The sequence below is a fragment of the Antennarius striatus genome, chromosome 5 (assembly GCF_040054535.1).
Source record: "Antennarius striatus isolate MH-2024 chromosome 5, ASM4005453v1, whole genome shotgun sequence".
NCBI classification, from domain to species: Eukaryota; Metazoa; Chordata; class Actinopteri; order Lophiiformes; family Antennariidae; genus Antennarius; species Antennarius striatus.
The window spans coordinates 23,615,101-23,627,750 of NC_090780.1; the positions used below are offsets into that span (position 1 = coordinate 23,615,101).

At 43.9% G+C, this 12,650-nt stretch overlaps 1 protein-coding gene across 1 annotated transcript; it reads right to left on the reverse strand.

Moving 5' to 3' along the window:
* Positions 1–2,925: 2,925 nt before the first annotated feature.
* cldn19 (claudin 19) lies at positions 2,926–11,623 on the reverse strand. The gene is made up of 5 exons (XM_068316142.1): positions 10,885–11,623; positions 6,803–6,967; positions 6,465–6,549; positions 6,223–6,366; positions 2,926–3,900 (listed from the first exon to the last, which is right to left on the reverse strand). Exons 1-5 carry the CDS (start codon positions 11,105–11,107, stop codon positions 3,852–3,854), a joined length of 666 nt encoding a protein of 221 aa, XP_068172243.1. The 5' UTR covers positions 11,108–11,623; the 3' UTR covers positions 2,926–3,851.
* Positions 11,624–12,650: the final 1,027 nt, after the last annotated feature.

Genomic DNA, 12,650 nt, shown 5'->3' on the forward strand with positions numbered 1-12,650 from the left:
AAATAAATCATTTTCCACGCTGCAAGTTTTTTTTATTTATTTTTTTATCAATAGCTCCCCAGCTCCATTCATTACCCTTGTGACAGCGGCGAGATTACTGCTGTGATTGTTTTTCAAGATATTCAAAGAAACGCTGTTTCACAACACGAGGACATGGTTTGAACAGCAGAAGCTGCGCCGGTGGGGAGATAACACAACATGCTGCAAGGTGTTGTGGCTTTTTTTTTTTTTTTTTTCAGCCTCAGTTTGAGTTGCATGAAATCAGACAGTTTTTTTTTTTAATCCTTTCTATTCCAGCTGTAATTTTCTTCTTTTCATTCTGTTGGATGACAGCTGCATCTCTTATTCCAAATCTGATCCATCCACGTCTTCAAATTGACACATAATGGTTTTAAATATGAATAAAATACCCTGAAAATTCATATAAAGGAGGTTTTTTCTTCATTTACAGTCAACTTAAGTTACATTTTAAACAAACTTTCAAATCCCAAAAGAAGAATCACCTCAGGCTCAGAATATGAGAACACATCTGTGTCTCTTTGTCACTGAAACAGTCCTTCATGGGAATCTGCTGCACTTTTTTGGTGTGTTCAAAGTCACTCCTGATGTGGTTTTTTTTTTGTTGTTGGTTTTTTTTTTTTTTAGCATGAATGCTGTTAATTTTCCAGCGAATGACTGGAGGACAGGATGATCAGAGGACAGACGGAGGTCCTGGGGCTGCTGGAAGCGCTGACAAGTCTGCTGCTGCTAATCGCTGCTGCCGCAAAGGACTGTTAGAGGGCAACACACACACACACACACACACACCTTCTCATCTGCAATCACTGCTAATCCGTGCATGTAGAAAGAGTGTAGAGCAACCACCAGGATGCACTACAGTGTGGTGTATCTGACAGGGGGGTGAACTCTGAGCTTCATCGTGTAATTATTAAACACTCCTCTACTTAGACAGACTTTTTAAACCAGGTTTTCAGCCTCCTGAGGTATGAAAATGCATCATATGACTTCAGGAGGGTCTAAAATGTTCTGCTGACCTTTACAAAGCCGTGACCCCTTTGGGATTTTAACTACAGGACCTTTACACTGCTATTAGTCCTCATCTTTTACCATTCTAACAGTATTATGAGAGAAATCCACAGCGGGTCGCATCAGGATGCAGTTTATATTAATCTTGAGGTTGATTATTACTGATATGGATGTGTACAGATGATTTATTGGAGTTTTAAGTGTCTTACATCATATTAAAATTAAGTAAAAAAGAAAATCCTTATTGGTAAATGTAACTAGTTTCTCTAGCGCCCTCTTCTGGTTTGGAGGTTTTACTGTAGCAATCGAAAACGGTGGTTTGTTGGGTTCACTTTGTCATCTTCCTGCTCATCGGTCTGAATTCAGAGGGTTTTAACGGACGTCATCGTTCCGGTTCGATCTCACCAATCCCGTGATTCAGGCTCCAGGCAGTTGGAAAACACTCTCATTAACCAGCTGCACTTAAACGCCTCGTGTCAGTCAGCTGACAGAGGAGGCAAAGAGCTAGCAGGTGAACATAAGCGTAGCATTTAGCAACATGCTCATTGTTACAGAGCGAAGTGCAGAGCTGTTGGTTGTGATTTAAGCAGTAAAACTGGATTGATTAAAACCGTTCGGACGTGAAACCGAATCGTAATTGATTCTTGCAGCTCAGAGATGAACCGAAAACAAAGTACAGTTGCTGCCGACAGACAGGTGAGCTCGAGTTCTCGAAGCCCGTGGCGTGTCTTTACCGATGATCTGAAAGATTTATTTAGAACACAACGCAGACCTTCTCTTGAGGCTACAACATACATTTTTTCATCATATGTATTGAATTTCAAAAAACACCATCAGAGACAGAAGGAGGCAAAGTCACAGGTGAAACGTTTAAAGGCCTTTAAGGCTAGAGGAAAGTTTTAAAAAAAACATCGTAAGAAACAATCTAGAGATAACTTTTTTAGTTTGCTGGTCGCTCCTTTTACCTCTTACCTCAAATGGGTGACATCATCAAGATGCAACCGGCGCTCACGTGTCGCCATCTTTACATTTACAGCTAAGCGAAGGAGACAGAATCCAGTCTCGTTCTTGGTTTACCAGACGTTAAAACCCTTGCTGGAGACCTCATCCATCGTTCAGCCAAACTGTACAGTAAATGTGCGCATTCGGTTACGTGTTGTTGAATATTCCATATCAGTCATCTCTGATAAGGAGGTGGAAACCTTCTTCTGCATAGCTGGAGCTTACAAGCGGGACAGGGATGCTGATGTGTTTACGAGACTCGCTTGGATGTTGAGATTTGAGAACACGCTATAAATCACGTTTTGTTTTGAAATGCTTCCGTGTAAAAATGCGGAGATGTCGTTTGCTTTTCCTCGCGTGATAAGTCTCGAAACGGTGCAGACCAGCGCCGTGGAACCGACGGGGCGAATCCCTACATGTCAGGCCTGTGTGAGATTTCACGTCCACGCTCGGTTCCCATCATGCTGTTCTTCCTCAGACTGTCTTATTTTAAGTCTGAATACAATATTAAAGGTAAACCATCTCCTATATTATCAGATTTACTGCTTGACATGCCGTTAAACTCCACATCAATAATGATTTGCTCAAATTATCCATAATTTATCAATGCAATTTTACGCTTGAGAGATTTTCTTAAATGTTTTCAACCCTTTCAGGCCATTAATTATTGGTCATTGCAATCCTTCCCCGCCCCCACACCCCCCCATCCCCATCGTGACTCCAAAGTAAACACCTTTCCACACGTAGGGGCTGCAGACTCTTCGCCGTCGGGTATTAAATTTAAGTTTCACCAGCTGTAAAATCTTCACGTACAAAAACGCATCCGCCCAGATTTAACGAGTATTTCTGAGCAGAAAATCTTTAAAAAAAAAAAAGTGTGTTGGGGGGGGGGGGGTTGTTGTCGGTTGGAGCGGCGGTTAACTTTCTTGGAGAATGTGCCACAGTCCAGTGGAGCAGAAGTGGAATTCCATGTCTGCAATTATTGAACAACAGGGGTGCAAAAGAACGACAGGAGCCAGAAAGGAAAGGAAACAAGTGGACGAAAAAGTTTTATGTCTCTGTTTACTTTATTCTAAAAGAAAGAGACGGTGGCTATACTGCAAATGAGATCATACTCGACACAGAGGAGGGACATATTAGACAGATGGAACGGCGTGGTGAATAAATGCAGGCGTAGGGAGGGAATTCCTTAGTACGGGAGACGGTACGCGGTACAGAACATCCAACGAATCGCTCATTTACATGAAACCAAACGGGCACAAAGAAGAAGTTCTGGATATATCCTCAGTCCAGGCTACATGGAGACGCACAGCAGTGGCGTAAGGCACAATACTGACAAGACAAAGTCGTTTTTGTTTGTTGTTTCACATTCATTTCCAGAAATCCAACAGTCTTAGAAATGAAGACAGAAGTCGGACATGTGTCCCTCAAATGGGACGAGAGACTAGCATCCACAGAATAATGATAATAATAATAAAAATAAAAACATACATGTGCACAAACATGTTATAAGACACTGTAATCAAATGTTATGTGTAGTAAAAAAAGAAAGAAGACGACTAGGTGGTTTATGAACGTGGGCATTTCAACAAGTTACAGAACACATACCCTGAATCTTTCCCAAAGTCAACAGACAAAGCAAGTATATCATCTTTGTCAACCCCCCCCCAGCCCCCAAACAATTTTTTTTTTACCTCACAAAGACTCAAATTTATGTTGCCGTTCGTAAATTCTTTAAAGGCGTCTGTTTTGAATTCCTTAGTGAGAGGGTTTTGTCTGTTGACAGATTTTAAACCATGGTAAGGCCAGAAGACTCTCCCAAACTACAAGTACTGCTCCCTTTTCTCTGGTGGGGTACTTTTAACATTTGGTCTGAAATTCAAAAAGGAAAAAAAAGACACAATTCAGTCAAAAGCACAGCTGACAAAATAAATCCAAAAAAAACCCAGAGGTCACAGGATATGAGGGGAATCCTAAAGAACTGTCAAATCTTTGTTAACGTTCGACCAACAGAGGGGCAGAGAGGATTGTGGGAAGTGTAGGAGGAAGCTGACTGGTCTCATCACATATCCTCTAAGAGTCCATATGTACAGAAAATGCTCAGAAGGTAGGGAGGGAGGGATTCTTCCCCCTGACGGAAGGGAAAAATTCTACAAGAGGTCCAAATTTTGGGGCTAAGAATGGGCGGGAAAGACAGTCGGAGAGTCGGACAGGGGCTGATCAGTCAGGGAAACTAGTTTCACTCAACAAGTCTGCCCTGAATTAAAAGAGAGAAGAAGACATTCAAAGAAGAACAGGATTAGAGCGCAGGAGAGGAAGCAGAAGACACATCAAAACCTCTCCCGAGTTGTGGCAACAGGAAGTTTGATGACGGTCAAGATGTTAGCAGGAAGTCCGTGAGAGATGCGGAAGGTGATGCTACACGTTTGTTAGCAGATGACATACAGATTAAAGATGACTGGATGTGATCGGGTTTCACGCTGTTTTTCAAGTTGGTCGTTTCAGGAAAACATGCTTGAGAAATAGCGGGGAAGCTAACAGGTTGAGCTAATGTTAGCCGCCGGCAAACAATGTCAAATGTGGATTTTTGTTTTTTTATTTGGTAGTTTTTCCGGACTTCTTGTTGTGCAATCCCATTGAAAGCACAGCTGCTACTGAAAGACCAGTGACGCCTGACATCCCCCTTTATTTAAAGGGCACATGGAATTTCCTGGAGAGCAACCCCCCCCCAATCTGAGAACAACAGACCACTCCACAAACAAGTGTCTACCAGGAAGAGAGGGGAACTGGGGGAAGTGGGAAGGATTCTGAGAAAAGGTTATAGTTCTATTATTTGGGACAGTGATGGACCAGCTCTTCTGGGGCCACAAATGAAGGGAGTTATGTGGGAGGGGGGCTCCAGGGGTCACTTCAGAGCCTTAGTTGGGTTTTAAAGACTCTAATTTGAGGTGGATTTTCTTAATCTACTATAATTCGTCCTCATGAAGTCATCAGTGTTATCGCAGGTCAGGTGTATATTCCTCTTAGCACCGTGCTAGGTTACGCTAGACTATAAATGAATGTCTTAACGCTGCACCGGTTTTAGTTTGAGATACAGATTTTTGTTATTCCAGTGATGGAATGGGATGAAGGGGTTTATGAATCTGAAGTGAAAGCATTAGTATAAAATGTGAGAATAACGGCATTCACACTCCGTTCAATCTAAGACACTCTACTGCTAACGGATGTATCTTCATGCGCAGCTCTTATCAAGCGGTAGATACGTAAAATATGACTAAATAACAGCTAGTTTCTTTTAGAAAAAAAGATGAAGACATAATACAAAATTTTCAAGCATCTAAAATAATGTGTATTTTTTGCACAAAAAAAAAATTGGGGTGGGTAATTTGCCACTAGGGGGTACTTTACAATCGACAACCAGAAGCTAGATGCTAACTATCTGAGAGCCTGTTTTCAGTGCTTTTCAGTTGCCAACTGGAGTTTAGGATTTTTTTTTTTTTCTTTGAATCTAATTTAAAAATTCAAGAAAATCTAAATTTACCTACAACCTTTCTTCTTTCTTGCATCTACTGCGACACCGCCTTCCTTGCACAGTTACGTGAAGGAGCTTTTCCGACAGAACTGACCTCCTTTACTGCGATGAGACCGTATAAGACGGCCTCTGCTTCACCCGCGACAGCAGAGGAGCCGCTTTGTTCATTTTCTCAAGTTCCTGCTCAGTGCTCTGGATTCTCCCTTTTTACACAACATACCTGCACCGATGGAGTGTGAATACACAAAGCAGTATGGTGGCAAACCACAGATGCAGCTCCAACCAGGAAGCATGGGACATGCTGCTAAAAGCTGAGCGAGTCTTGTTGTGAAAGTGTTCCACTTCCTTTTCTCGCAATATGCTTTGATTCTGCCTCTGGATTCATTTCAAGTTGGTTAAATACTAAAAAGTCTAGCTTGTCTGCCCAACAAATATTTAGTTTGTAAGCTCTTGAAGCCACAAAAATACCTCCTATACAGGTGGCGTTTTTGTGTAAAGCTGCATGTGTGCTTTAGACTCCGCGCATGTTTGCCATGTATGTTTCGTTCTGTTTGTTTTAGCAGGTGTGATATGCATTTTTGTTTTTTAAAAAAAGTGACGCCAAGTGTGTCCGATGCTCTCTGTTTGGGTGGCTGCAGGAAGAAGGCGGGTGTTACACGTACTCCCTGGCTGTGGAAGGCTGTGATTGGCGGTAGTATTGCTGCCCTCGCAATTCTTTAGAGCAGGAGCAGCACAACAGGGACCCGCCCAGAACGGTCAGACTGGCCGCCGCCCAGCCCACGAACAGGGCCGAGCCGAACTCGTACCTGTGCGATGAAAAAAGAACGGTAAAGAGATTAATAAAGTCCTCCTGATTGCCTCCAGATCTCTGGATGGTAGTCTTAAAGTCTATGAGATGGTGTACCTTGCGTTGGGCGGTGTGTTTGGGTTGAAGAACTGATAGGACACCTGAGTGGCGTACCAGGACACTGACACCACCGTACATAGACCTGTGGACAGAGAGGATTCAACAAGAGCGAAGAATCGCCATAAAAACACTCACTGAGAAGAATCACAGTTTTCTTGTGGTTTACATCGGAGCTAATGCTTTGAAAATGACCAATTCCTGTTTACAGCAGGGACTCTAATTACTCAGATGACCCCCCATAGAGACAGTCCAGAAATTCTCTTTTGAGTGCATGTGTGCAGAAGTAAGTTTAAAAAAAACATACAAAACCAAAACCAGCAGAAAGAAATCCCCACCTGCGAGGAGGAAGAGAGACCCTCCGGTCATGGCGATGCGAGCCTTGATGGCCGGGTTGTTGTCGGCCACCTTGGTACACTTCATTCCCACCACGCTGATGATGATGCCGATGAAGCCCAGCAGCACCGAGATCACCATGAGGGCCCTACAGGTCTGGATGTGGACTTGGTGAAGAAAGAAAAAGCAGGAGGCAGGGATGCGGATGGGAGATATGAAAGAGAGTTGCCGGGTCAGCCATGTTTCTTTTTATTTTCTTACTTCCAGAAGGGTCTTTCTTGGCTGATCTCCGAGACCTTAGATGATCCACTGAAATCATGCCACTGTGGTTTCTCAAAAAACCACTGTGCTGCCCACGCAGGCCTCGGCACACACATAACTCAGTGGGAGGAACATATTTACACTCACATATGTACAGATTATTAACACACACACACACACAATTACCGTAGGTGGAACACACACAGATGAAACACACAACTCTCCCTCTCGCTCAGGGCGGCTGTAGGAGGGACGGCTTTACATGTTTCACACAGTGGGATTAGTGTGGCTTCCAGACAAAGCAAGATTGTTTTCCTGGGGCTGTCGCCACGGCGATCAGTCACTACCGCCTCAAACACAGCCGCCCGTAAACGCGTTAATGCAAAAGCAGCGCCGAGTGACTGTCAAAATACTGATGGAGCGTCTTGTTTGTGGGTATGGCGCTTGTTTGAGTCCCAGCAGTGGAAAAAAAACACAAAAACACTAATAACTGACAAGAACTAATAACTGGCTTGACTTTATTCGGCATGAGGCAGATCGTCATGGTTACATTCCTTGATGTGTTAAATTTGAAATAGATTTAGAGAATATTTTTCTTCCATTTTACAAAAATAACTAGAAATCAACTGTAGAACTTTTTGCAATATCTGTATTTTGTCAAATAAGATCAACTTATATTGATTAGTTTCTTTCCACTAGTTTCTTTCTTGACCTCTTTGTCTTTGTTTGTCAAATTATTGTTTTCTCTATCTGGAATGGAAGTTGGATTTAAGTTAAATGTGAACTGGCTTTAAAAACAGCCTGAGCGGGAACTTTAAGTCTTCATTTGTCTTGGTGACAGGAGCACACACATCATCATTCATGGTGTAGCGGCGAAGCAGCATTTCAGAAGCAGATCTGAAGGGAGTCATGATGGGAGGAAGAGGATGGAGCAATCTTTGAAGTCTGATTTATGGCTCCGGAGCTCCTTTTGATGGAGTCTAAATGATCTTCAACAGAGAGAGGTTTTATTTCTTTCATCCACTGTGGGCATTCCTGTTTTGTTTTGTTTTGTTTCTTCTTGGGGTGCGTGGGGGTCCGGGCTGATGGGAAATGACACCACTGACCAGTTTCAGTCAGTCAGTAAACCAGAAAAGCCATCTGGGGGTTTTTGGGGTGAAGGAGAGGCTATGAGGAGGCGGTCTAGGCCACCTCACCCACCGGGCTCTCTCTTTCCAGAGCCAAGGTTGGCAGTGCCAGCCACAAGCCTTCAATGCGCTCGTGTGTGTGTGTGTGTGAGGTCCCATTGTGAGGTCACTAGTGACTCTGTTGTACGTAATATCTGTTTGCACACTCACTCACTATAAAGCCCAGCTCAGATTTGACAGCTCCAGCTTCTCCCAACAGTCTCAGTCTCACTAATACAATGTTTCTGCTTGCATCAGCACCATTTTCTTACTTTTACATTATTGGAGTGGTGCTTCAGGTTCTGTGGGTGGTGAAGACTAAACTCTCCACATGGGAAGACATTAGGTTTAATCATTAATGCCATTCTGCAGTTAAATTTTCATGACTGAACCTGAATACAGAAACTTTTCCAGTGTTAGAGTGTGAATCTAGTAGTCTTCTGTTTGTATTGTGGTGACCCAATGATATATCATTGGGTTATTGGGTGACCCAATGAGACATCATTGGGTCACTGGGTTTTGGGTTTGTCCCCATCATAAAGACTTAATGACCACCCTTGAACTCTTTGACAGGTAGTTAAAAATGTAAAGATACAATTATGAGATGTCCACCTTAAGGGCCCATATGAAGTGTTAGTGTAAATCTAGTAATCTTCTGTTTGTATTGTGGTCAACAAACCCAATGACCCAATGATTTATCATATGTTTCCAGTTTGTTAAGACTTAATGTCCACCGTTGAACTCTCAGACGCAGCTAAAGAACCAGTTATGAGATGCACACCCTAAGGGCCCCTACAAAGCACATCATAGATGTCCGTCCTTCAATTTTTTGAGAGGATGTGGACTGAACCGACCTCTAAACAATCCTGCAACACACGGCTAGATGGACAAGGGTGACCTTAAATGTTTAGAGTAATTAATGCACCAATTTAAATGGAGATATCTGTGGTTATGAAGCAGGGGTGTCTTTAGAGTACCATAGCGGCGTTAGAGAGTACCACAAGATGTGAACGTATCAAAGGTTTCCTTCAGGGATTTGTCGAACATAAGAGCAGGGAAAATTATTGACTGGATCTCAAACTGCAATGACAGGAAGTTGTTTAAAGTTATGTTTAATGTGGTGAATTCAAGTCATGACGACCCATGACAGCACCACCGTCGACCCACCACCGTCGACCCATGACAGCACCACCGTCCTCTTCTTGCAGTAACAGCTGATCTTCTCAACCGCACCTAATCCTGATCATCATCCAGATCCGATGGTTTCCACCACTGCTGCTTCGTAGAGCGCAGCATAGTCTGCTGAACAATTACACCAACATCACATGCTGCTCCTGCTGAGTTTGTAGTCAAGGAGGGGAGTTGGCTCAGCATCCGTGGATCAAGCCAACCCCAGATGGGTGTCTGATCAAGACTAAGACCTGCGGTGCCTTCGCTGACCCACTGATGATTTGATGCCGCTCCATTTCTTGATCTGTCTGGGGAGAAACATTTGAACGAACCTTTGACTGATCAGAAATGCTTCATGTTTTGTGTGCTCATTCAGGACCACACGGATTTAAGTCTCGGGGTTCGCCTCCAAGTCCGTTTCCAGTCTGAATCCGTACTTGCTGGGTGAGTTAACGGACCAAAAGAACAATGAGCGCGTGTGGGGAAGATGGGGCGCATTCTGGGAATATCTCTGGTGTTTGGCTCAACACTGTCCTTTTCTTCTCCTAACAGCCCCCATTCATTAGGAAGGACAATACGCCGTTCTTATTGCCGCAATGAAGCAGAGGAGATGGGAGATCAGCCATCACATAGGCCGTCACAGAAAATCTGTTGATATAATGACTCACAAAGAGACAAACTTGTATGAGAAGGGGTCAAAAACCACTGAGACCACCGGATGAACTCAAAGTTGAATTGTTTTGAGTTGATCTGTGTTGATCTGACTTTCGCTTCCTGTAGACTTTAATTAGAAACTCTAACAAGGTAATTTACTCACACAGTAAATGAGTCCATTCCTATAATCTGTGTTCTATTAATTATGAGTCACTGGGTCCTGCTTACAGACTGGAGATGACAGGAGGCTCAATGTTGGGCTAATTTATGTCTGAACGTCACATTCCTGACCCCCTCCCACTCTCCTTGCATCATGTTTCATGATGTTTTGTAGTTTTTATTTATTCAGAGGCAGCATTTTAAGACAGATTTACAGCTTCTGAATTGAGTGCATCCCATATAATGAAGACGTGGAGACCTGTTTTCCTTCTGTTATTGCGGCTGGTTAATATGTTCGACTGAATGAATGGGTCCAACTACAATAACTGATGTTATTTTTAGTGCCACCCCATAAATATCTTGAATACAAAGACAAACTGCAGGCTGATGTGCTTTTAAAGTGTCAAAAAGACGTATTAAAGATTAAATGGGAGCAGAAAACTGAGAAAACAATGTTGAGAGCGAGATACTTCACGGGCAGATTACTGTCCTTCCATCTTCTGATAAACTATCCAGCTTTTAGCCCTCTTGAATGTTGTCATAATAGGTTAGAATTCCGATGTGCTAGTAATCACAAACTCTTAATACGCCTATAGTTCTTTAGGTGGAAGAACCACTGAGGGTGAAATCCACCCGCCGCCTGTTAGTCCACACAAATTCAATTATGTACTTACTGTCGAGCGAGAGCATTGAGTCGAAGATCTTGCACTGCACCTGTCCTGTACTCTGCGAAGCGCAGCTCATCCACAGCCCTTCGTAGAGACCCACGGCCGTGATGATGGCATCGCCGGCGTACGACGACTGCTTCCATTGGGGCAAGGCGGTGGTGGAGATGATGCCGATCCAACCGCCCAAAGCCAGGAAATAACCCAACAGCTGAAGACCTGAGTTGGCCATCCTTGACTAGTCCTGTCCCTCTACTTCTGTCTGCCCTTCTTTTGACTTGCCTTTGCTTTGGCGACTCCGGCGCGTCTGTCCTACCGTCTACAGTCCTTGTGGACGCACCTGTAGCAGTTCCTGTTTCACTTTTTCCCCTCACTGTCTGGCACTGAGCATCTCCTTCTGCCTCTCTGCTTTAACTTTCATCTGTAGAACTCCCCTCTTTGTGTCCAACTGCCTTTCTTTTAATCTCCAAGTACTGGGTTGGGTTTTTTGCCCGTCAGCTGGGATGATGAGTTGATGTCTCCCCACAGGGATGACCTGTCTGATTCCTTGGTCTCTCTGGGGCTCGGTCAAAGTGCAAGAAAATCTTTTTTGTGGTGGTCACTGCTTCAGTTCATCAAGCGTTGTAGCTGGGCTGCCTCACTCTCTGCATGGCTTCATCCAATACTTGCTCTCTCTGCTGCTTGCTTACTTTCCCCCCACTACGATCTTTCCATCTGCTCCAGGCTCAAGTGGCTCAATGAGGGGGGGAGCAGAAAAAACTTAGGAAAGAAAAAAAACTGAACACAAAAAGTCCTAAAGAGCCTGACCACAGAGGGATGGGGTGAAGGGCTGGGCTGTGATTGGATTCCTCTGTGTCATAGGAACGCCTATGGGGAGGGAAGAGAGATGGGCTTCTTGGGAAAATTATCACCGGTTTAAACAACAAGGGGAAGAATAAGTGAGCCCAGGAGGGCATACGTGAAGTCACGATGACAAGTTCATTCATGAAAACAGTCAAGCATTTCTTGCAAAATTACTAATCCAATCCAGAACACCGAAGCTGTGCCTTTATCGTCCGATGCAACCCTTCCCCAAAAATGTCCGTTTACCTGGTGTTGGATGTGTTGGTCTTTTAAAACTTTGCCACCCCCGCTGGAGGTGCGAAGGAGGTGATGGTAAAGTGCAACAAACACGCGTAAATCAGTATCTAAACAATTGCCTGGCTGAAAAGGACGTGTCACATCCAGACAGGCTCTCTGGAAATTATGGGCCGTTGAGGCAAGCCTCCCTATCGCTATGGCAACCCCCCCTACAACTGAAGAGAGAGAAAGGGAGCGACCAAGCTAGGGTTCACCCGACTGTACATCCTCAGCAGTTGTAAAGGCTGACACACTCCGTTGCTTTTACCTCGTGGACAGTCTAGAATCCTGAAACCCAACCAACTAAACTCGTGAAATTACCTTCCGTTCATTTGATGTATAATTCTAACCCCCCCAATTACACGCTACTTCCACTCAGTCACGGAGACTTGGACTACTTTTTCTCACATCTATACGAGACATGTCTCACCCCCCCTACCCTGCACACACCACCTGTCTACACTTACAACCGTGTTCTTGCCCATATATGATCAATGACGTGTTCAACTGACTTTTTGTGTAAATACTCTCAAAGGGATAAATAGAAATACACAGACGTTCTGTGATTATGATCTGTGTCTAACCTGAACTTCAACTACTGTAACATCAGAAAACACTCGGACATGTGAACATGCATGTGACCTCGCTTATCCCAC

Coding starts and splice junctions, on each gene's coding strand:
- cldn19 (XM_068316142.1), bottom strand. CDS start 11,107: ATGGCCAACTCAGGTCTTCAGCTGTTGGGTTATTTCCTGGCTTTGGGC. Junction 6,550..6,802: donor GTCTCTCTTCCTCCTCGCAG/GTGGGGATTTCT, acceptor CTCTGTCCACAG/GTCTATGTACGGTGGTGTCA. Junction 6,367..6,464: donor AACACACCGCCCAACGCAAG/GTACACCATCTC, acceptor TTCATCGCACAG/GTACGAGTTCGGCTCGGCCC.